Raw genomic sequence first — 9,453 nt, 5'->3', positions numbered from 1 at the left:
AAGTCCAAAGGAAGTAAATGGGCCGGAAAGGCCTAAGGGAAAAGAAAGGGACACTGGAGCCCATAAGTGAGAACACCAGTGGCCATATTAAGCCACTGGGAGAAAGAATGGAACGGCAGGCTTGAAAAGAGGCCTAGCAGGAACAAATCGCCGCGGCAGGAAATGCCAAGTAATGCAGTAGGAAGCCAAGGCAATTAAAGAATTGGGTTGAAGAGAACACAAAGCCCAGTACTCGGTAAAGCCCAAACCCTATGGGAGTGGGAAATCAGAGTAGCAGCTCGTGGAAAGCCAGAAACAGGCGGCAGGCAGTACAAGCAAAGTCTCCAGTCCACGGCAGATGTATGAATAGCAAGCAGACTTTAGACATATGCACGCGCAAGACCCAGGCACCACCAGCCTGTACCCAGCCAATACGGGACATGGTGGGGCCGTGGGTCAGAGGTAAGAGGGCATGGTTTGGAGGTGAGGAGAGGGGAAGACCTGTTTTGAGGTTCTTGCTCAAGCTCTTTTGGGAGATAGGTCCTGCTGGGATGAAATACCACCCAAAAGAGGCAATGCTAAGTTGGAACCAATAGTTGCATGCCATGAGGGATAGAGAGAGAGAAACATCACCACGGCAAGAAGAGGTGCCACGACAGACTAACAGACAAAATAGTTGTCTTTTTCTGTAACAGGGGAACTCGCAGACGGAACAGTAATGGTCGGCAAGTACACCTAGACCAAACAAAGGTGGTTAAGGGGTAGAATAGTAAAATTCGGTCACGGCAGGCACTATAAGAAGGAAGCCTCTGCCGTGTACAGGGACAACAATGACGCAATACAACACAACATTAAAAAAAAAAAAAAAAAAAAAAAAAAAAAAAAAAAAAAAAAAAAAAAAAAAAAAAAAAAAAAAACTCTGAGACATACTTAGGAAAATAGGGGAAGGACAATACTAAAAACCACAATTGTGGAAATCACTAAGGAAAGACTAAAAAGAAGAGAAAGATAGAGAGAAACGAGCAAGAGTTAGTGGCATGCACCGATAAGTCCCTTCCCTTCTCTTCCTCTCAAATCCCTGCTCTCTTCTATAATTGTCCTGGGCATTGTCCATTCAGGTCCGCCTCCCTCAAACCCATTAATTTCTATGGCAGGAATTCTTTTCCCGGAGGTTGATCGTGTTGAGAAGAGGCATTCTTCCTCTTTGACCTTGCTTCTGCGGATCGAACTAAACTTATTTCCTTTATCTGTTGATTAATCTTTATTGCCATTTGCCCTTACTATTTTATTTGTCAAAATTGTTAATATTATTGTGATTATGGATCATTTGGTCATTTCCTATTAAAGGAACTATCTGGTCATTCCAGAATACACGGTTCTGTTTTATCAATTGTATCTGTCTGCCGCAAGTTTCTCTGAAACAGCTCTGCCTGCCGCAAGCACTCTCCTGGCAGATGAGGCGTAGTTCGCGCACCAGCCGACCAAGTTGAGTTTCAGTTGGACCGGTCTCGACTCCCGCAACCCAGAACACTTGGGCCTACAATCACAAAGGGGCAGCCCAGCCCAACTCAGTAAAAAAGGCCCCCACAATATATATATATATATATATTCAAGTTACAAATTGTGTAACTCTAAGCAATATTATACAACCCAATAATTTGTTATTGAATTCATATTTTAAAAAACTCATAATTAAATTATATGTTCTATATGTTCTTAACATCATATATATGAAAGTTAGTAGATTGAAATGGTCAAATATGAATAATAGAGAAAGAGGGATAGGTCCAAATAAAAAATAGTGAACAAAACTTGTTGATGAGTTACCAATCAATCACTTTAACATGTTCTTCTCACTCAACAAACAAAAAAAAATCACTTTAACATGTTGTGAAATTGGATGTATCACTTGATTTATTGCCTCATATATAGTCACTCTTTTTTAGCTGAACATATATATAGGGTCCGTTTGGATACAACTTATTGTTGCTGAAAATACTGTAGTAAAATAATTTTTAAATGTATGAATAATGTCACGGGACCCATTTTTAATATTTTTTTTTTAAATAAAGTGGTTGTAGGTCCCATAAACAGTTCATGAACAATGCGTGAACAGTGTTTTTTTTCCCTGCACAGTAAATTCATGTGATTTACTATTCACGCGCTGAAAAAAAAAAATGTCTGAAAATGCAGACGTGGGTTTGGTAACGCCGTATCCAAACCCACACATAGTCACTTTCAATCAAACCAACTTGTTCAAATTGTGGTCGAATTAAAGGTCGGTAACACACACTTTGAAACAACCCTATATATAAATAATAAAGGACAAAACTTAGTTACAATATTTTAGGTGTTGTTCCTTAGATTCTCCTTTTAATTAAGATTCAGTCATGCAATTAATTACTTAATTAAAAAATACACTTACAGTCTTCTATCCTATGAGAAAAAATTTACTCGGTAAAATCTTTAAAGGGAAACCTAAGGAACAATACTTAAGTATTATATCCAAATCTTGCCCTAAAATAAAATAAAATAAAAAAGAGAAAAATTAACAAATTTCCTAGGGACATTAGTTTAATAAATAATTTTAGAAACTTTTTATGGAAACTTTGTTATGACTTCTTATATTTTTCATAAAAATTGTATCAAAATTTTAAAAAAAATAATCGTTAACATATGCTAACGGATCCAAAAATAAATACTCAAATATAAAGGCCCTTTAAAATTCATACCCCCTCAATATATATCTTGATTCTTGACCTGTCTTTTGCCTTCTTTTTCATCCCTACTTTATTATTTATTATCATACATAGAGATAAGAGAGAGAGAAACACAAACACAGAGAACGAGAAAGAGAGTTCTACAATCATGGAACTGGAAGCTCAAGGAAACCCCGCCATGAACAAAGTTCTTCTCATACTAAGCTGCATCCTATTATCTATTGGCAATTGTGGCGGCCCTCTAATAATGCGACTTTACTTCATCCATGGCGGAAAAAGAGTTTGGTTCTCAAGTTGGCTTGAAACTGGTGGCTGGCCTATCATTCTCGTCCCTCTCATAATCACATACTTAAACCGCCGAGCCAAACAAGGCTCAAGCACAAAGCGCTTCTTCATGAGACCACCTTTGTTCATTGCCTCCGCAGTTATAGGAATCCTCACAGGCTTTGATGACTATCTCTACGCCTATGGCGTGGCTCGCCTCCCCGTCTCAACTTCTTCTTTAATCATTGCCTCACAGCTTGCTTTCACTGCTGCCTTTGCTTTCCTTTTAGTGAAGCAAAAGTTCACTTCCTATTCCATCAACGCAGTGGTTTTGCTCACCATTGGAGCTGGTGTTTTGGCTTTACATACGAGCAATGATCGTCCTAATGGTGAATCTAATAAGGAGTACTTTGCTGGGTTCTTCATGACACTAGGTGCTTCGGCACTATATGGGTTTGTGTTGCCCTTGGTGGAATTGACCTACAAGAAGGCCAAGCAGGCCATCACTTATTCATTGGTGATGGAGATTCAGATGGTGATGAGTTTGTTTGCAACTCTTTTTTGCACCATAGGGATGCTGATTAACAAAGACTTCCAGGTATGTGATATAATTATAGTTAAATAATGGAATTTACATTTTTTAATGGTTTAAAATTTAGTTTAAAGTTTTAGAATAACTGATAATTTATAATAGGATTAACTCAAGTTTTATACCTTCAAATCCCAACATTCCATATCATCATATTATATATTAAAGAATAAGTACAATCATACCAGATCAATTTTACTATTTAGAACTCAATTTGAGTAAAAAACTCTTATTAAATAGTATATACCGTGAGTTTTAGGCCTTGTGAAATTCAAATTCTTCTGGTAGATGTTAATGTATCTGCCAGTCCATCTTTGGCCTCTCACTTTCTTCGCTGGCCTAATTATTTTCGTTGACCAATATAGTTTTGAGAATAGGACAAGGGGTTTTGTTTTTTTTTTTTTTTTTTTGATTAACTCAAGTTTTATACCTTCAAATCCCAACATTCCATATCATCATATTATATATTAAAGAATAAGTACAATCATACCAGATCAATTTTACTATTTAGAACTCAATTTGAGTAAAAAACTCTTATTAAATAGTATATACCGTGAGTTTTAGGCCTTGTGAAATTCAAATTCTTCTGGTAGATGTTAATGTATCTGCCAGTCCATCTTTGGCCTCTCACTTTCTTCGCTGGCCTAATTATTTTCGTTGACCAATATAGTTTTGAGAATAGGACAAGGGGTTTTGTTTTTTTTTTTTTTTTTTCCTTCTTTTCTTAAATTATAGGAGAAGTTATTTTCTATATTTTTAACGTTGGATTATGTCAGAACTTTCTTTGGCATAATAATTAAGTATTCATCGCATTTCAGCAAAAAAAAAAAATTATATATATATATATATATATCCATCGAAGAAATAAATTATATAATAATAACAGAAATTTTCTAATACCTTTTTTTTTAACAAAAATTGTTTTATACACTTGTCATGGCTTCAAAGAGTTAATTTTTTGTTAAATAACCATAATATTTCAATTTACTATCCTATGATTAAAAATTAATTTTACTAATATATGCCCTGAGTAAAATCATTAAAAAAATTGTTTTTTTTTTTCTACACAAACTCCTACAACTACTTGTTGACATTTTCCAACATTAAAACATTGTTGAAATTATATGCTTTACAAGTCTTTAGAGGCGTTAGATGGGCCAAGGATGTTTATATATCACATCAATTCAATGAGTTCCTCAAAAATGGAAATCACCTCTATGCCCCCAAAGGTTAGAAAGTCTAAAGTGGAATAATGCTTGTGCCAAAATAAAGCTCAAACAAAGTGCCAAAATAAAGCCCAAGCAAAATTTAGGTGCTGATCTTTAAATGCTATTCTTAAAATTCAGTTATGTAGTTTTTTTTTTTTTTTTTCCCCCTCATGAGATGAAAGTATACTTTTAGTTAAGTACAACCACATAGTTGAATCTTAAGAGGGAAACCTAAGGAACATTATCTAAGTGTCGTACCTAAATTTTGCCCATAAAACCCATAGTTTTTGTTACAACTTGTCTATGTGAAGAGTTGTAAGTAGTTGAATAAAAGTGATTGGTTTACAACTCCATCACTTACAACTTGTCACTTGGACAAATTGTTGCAAAATTGTGAGTTTTATTGTGATAGTGTTGTTTTTTATATGTGTGATCAATTGATTGTCACCATTGAAAAAAGGGAAAAAAATCATTTCATATTCAAATTTCTTAGGGTAACAATATTATTTTACTTAATCCACCAATAAAAACATGACATGATTTTTTATTTTTTGCTATTTAATGTTTAGTCTAATAAATTTATGTCATAGTGGTTTGGCTTGATGCAAATTGATTAAAAAAAAAGGGTTAATTTTGTATTTCCTACAACCTAAAATAACTCAAACCATTATTGGGTTGACCAGTTTTGATATGAGCCTATTTAAATTATTGGAAAAGTTACACTTTAACCCCCTAATTTATGACCCATTTTACACTTACCCTCATAAACGATGAGAATGCACACTCTAACCCCCCCCCCTCCCCTACCCCTACCCCTATACCATACATCCTTCTATACTTAACCCCTCTTATACGATTAAAATGCACATAGTTTAGGGGACAAGTATTACCTGAGAAATAGGTTAGGGGGATAAAGTATGCATTTTCATAGTTTAGATGTGCAAGTGTAAAAAAGAGTATAGCTTGGGGGTTAAAGTGTAATTTTCCCTAATTTATGTAAACAAATGTCACTTTTATTCAATAACATTTTAAATTTTATATATGGAATTAAGTAATTAAAAGAATTTATTAGTAATATTGAAAAACTCATCATTGAAAGTATAAAAACTACCTTTTATTGAAAACAAAGAAAAATAAATAAATTCTTATTTCATTTTATCTTTCTTTAAATTGTGTATATTTGTAAATTTGAGTGGAATTTCGTTAGCTTTAAATAAAAGCTTTTAGATTGAATGTTGCTAGTACTTCTATTAATTTTACTACGAAACATAATTTATGTAGAATTTATTTGTTAATTATTGTAATTTATGTGCTTACAAAATATAAAAATATGTTAATTATTTTAGGTCTTATTACTTAAATAGATTGAAATGAGTTGTATATGTGTAAACAAAATACAACAATTTATTAAACAAATTAAAATGAATCATGTTTGTGCCAACCCAACACTAAGCAGGTGGTTTGAGAGGGGGGGGGGTGGTTAGGCAATCAAATGTGATTTTTTTTTTTTTTTTTTAATACCAATGTCTGCATCAACACCATTGCATTTGTAAAAATAGTCACTGACAGCTTAGTATCAAGAGCATTCACATCCAACATCTAAAAAAAAATCTATTTTACCATCTTAAAAACTACTTTATCATTTATAATATATCATTTTACAATACACCTAACATCCTAACTTTTATTTTACCATACCACATATTAAAATAATATAAAAAATATTTCTCACTTCTCTCTATAATCTTTGTTTCTCTTACTCTCTCTCTCTCTCAACTACCCACCACCACCACCACTGTCCAGCTTCCCAATCACCACCCACCTCCGCTGAGCAATATTCACACCACCCACCACCAAGAATCATTTTATATCAATCACCACGCCACCACCAGACCACCACCAACACGCCAAACCAAACCAAACCAACCAATCCATGCTAAACCCAAACCCCATCGAAATCCAAAGTCCAAAAAACAAAAATCCATAGCAAACAATCCAACCATCCAAATCCAAAAAACAAAAAACCCATAGCAAAAAATCAAAATCCAAACACCATCAAAGTCAGAATCCACCCCAAACCCCATCAAAGTCAGAATCCACCCCAAACCCCATCGAAACCCACCCAAAATCAAAACCCACTCACCTTTGCCATGATCCACCCGATCTCACCACGCCATGAGTCCGTGACCCAGCTCGCCACGACTCACCTTGCCACGCACGACCTCGCCACAACCTACCTCACCACGACCCACGTCCACGCTGCTAGACCCACGACCCAACTCACATTGCCATACCCACGACCCAACTCACGCTACCATACCCACGACACACACCGTCACCTGACCCACGCCAGAAAATACCCACCACTATGAGCTAAAGAGAGATGTGATGAGAGAGAGGAGTTTGGATTCTTGTGGAGAGAGGGAGAGCAAAAGACTGAAAAGAGACACCAAAGAGAGAGAAAGAGCAGAGATTTGGAATTTTAAAAAAAAAAATTGAGATTTGGGATTGTGCTACTGTACCATCATATATTTGGGATGGTACTGTAGCACAATTATAAATTTTTTTGAGTTTTCAAGTCTAGGTAATGGGGTTTTTTTGAGTTTTTGATGCTAAATATGTCAACATATGGCATTTGCAAGTCTAGGGGTGAATGATCTTAGCATGCTTTTTTGGTTGGTGGTGCAGTTTTTAAAATTACCCCTAGTTTGTCGTTTTTAATGAGTGGCACTGCCACCTCTTTATGTAGAAAGTCTTACATGGATAGTCTAATGTGACACAATGTTTTTTCTCTTTAATGACTGGAACTGCAACCTTTTTATGCTGAAATCTTACATGAACAGTCTAATGTATTAATCTTTTTCTCTACTTAAATATGTGGATAAGGTTGGTCCAATATGCTTTGATTATCACGGGTTAATGGATGGCACTACTGCAGTACTAATATTAAAAAATCACTATGTCATCAATACTATAAGATTCTAAAAAGGGATTCACTTTGGTGGGGTTTTTATGTTGATTTTTAATTACAAAGCACCATTATATGTCTACCACTTAAAACTTTTTTCCATGAGTGTCAATAAGCATCCACACACACACACAAAAAAAAAAAGAAGAGTTTATTAGCATAAAAATATTCTTAAAAGAATAAATAATTTATGAGTTTTAGGTAACTCAACTAATAAAATCTCTGATAATTAAATAAAAGAGACCGAGCTTCCATGGCTTTTGCCACTTATAATTAGTGTTTATTAGAGCAAGACTGTTCAATGTGAAGGTATGCGAAGTTGCATCATGTATGAAAAATGGATCGATGGTTGAGTACGGAAGTAGCTAGTGGCAGCTGCTCATCTGCATCAATTTCCTAATTAAGCTAAACGTGAACATAATTACATTCTTAAACATCACATTCTTGAAAATTTGGATGCTGGAAACATAATAAATTCTCCAAATAAAACATTTCTAGAGCTGTGGGTTGTGTGTTATGTAAAGAAGCAGTGATGGTATATCACAACATGTAGTTTAAATCCAACCCAAGTGAAACTTTAAGAAGTTAATTCCATAATATTGTAGCTACGAATATTTTATGCAGTGTAAATTCTATTATTCTGTAGGCAATTCCAAGAGAAGCGAGGGCATTTGAGCTCGGGGAAACAAAGTACTACGTGGTGATAGTGTGGAGTGCAATTATTTGGCAGTGTTTCTTCATGGGAGCAGTGGGAATCATCTTTTGTGCTTCGTCTTTGCTATCTGGAATTGTAATTGCGGTTCTACTCCCAGTGACAGAGGTCCTAGCAGTTATTTTCTACCGAGAAAAATTTCAAGCAGAAAAAGGAGTTGCTCTTGCACTTTCTCTGTGGGGATTTGTTTCATATTTTTATGGTGAGATAAAAGATGACAAGAAAAAGAAGCAGATTCCGATAGAGACACAAGTACCTCAAGATATTACCAATCCATGATAACAAAACTAGTTGTATTTCTTGATTTTTCACATATAGTAGGATATGTATGAAGGTATTTAAGCATGGCTTCCCTTCAATCGAATTCGATAATATCACGGGGAAAAAAGCTCTAAATTTGGCTTGCATGGGGAAAATTTCGAAGATTTGCTTATCTAATATGCAAATTCATGCGATAGCAAGAGTGGTTAATAGGATCAAGATGAAGAATATATACAATGCATCTCAAAGCTTTGTGCTGTATTTGGAAATTGTTATACTCTGTTTTTAATTTAAGATACACAATGAATACTTGCACTGTTTTACATGTTGGCTTTGTTTTCAGCGAAGCTGTTTGTTTGAAAATGTAATATGTTGGTTTTCTCAATTTTGATGAAACAAAATTTTTGTTCATTTTTTTTTCAAGTGTGAGCCCACGAACTTTGGTAGGAATGTAGGATACCATTCTATCATGGTTTCTCTCATAAATAAATAAGATATATTATCTTATATACTACTCTACTCATTCATAGTAGAAATAGTAAAAGTTTTATGGATTGTGTTTACTTTTCCTATTCAAATATCACCCTTATGAAATTTTGCAATCCTCCAAGTCCAACTCAATCTTTTTTTTTTTTTTTCTCTTGATATCATGAAAAACATTAACAAGAAGAGGTTAAAGTATCATTACAGAACTACTAGAGATACCCCAGTAATACTGGATCGGCATTCTAATAGCTAAAGAAGCTAAGTCT

At 34.7% G+C, this 9,453-nt stretch overlaps 1 protein-coding gene across 1 annotated transcript; it reads left to right on the top strand.

Moving 5' to 3' along the window:
• Nucleotides 1-2,728: 2,728 nt before the first annotated feature.
• Nucleotides 2,729-9,124, top strand: LOC111997044 (purine permease 3). Its single transcript, XM_024029081.2, has 2 exons — nt 2,729-3,561; nt 8,375-9,124. Exons 1-2 carry the CDS (start codon nt 2,848-2,850, stop codon nt 8,717-8,719), a joined length of 1,059 nt encoding a protein of 352 aa, XP_023884849.1. The 5' UTR covers nt 2,729-2,847; the 3' UTR covers nt 8,720-9,124.
• The last annotated feature ends 329 nt before the right edge of the window (nt 9,125-9,453 follow it).

This window comes from Quercus suber, unplaced genomic scaffold, assembly GCF_002906115.3.
Source record: "Quercus suber isolate HL8 unplaced genomic scaffold, Cork oak 2.0 scaffold_686, whole genome shotgun sequence".
Classification (NCBI taxonomy): domain Eukaryota; kingdom Viridiplantae; phylum Streptophyta; class Magnoliopsida; order Fagales; family Fagaceae; genus Quercus; species Quercus suber.
Note: the sequence above shows the minus strand (reverse complement) of the source record. Positions and strands in the feature narration are given on the sequence as shown.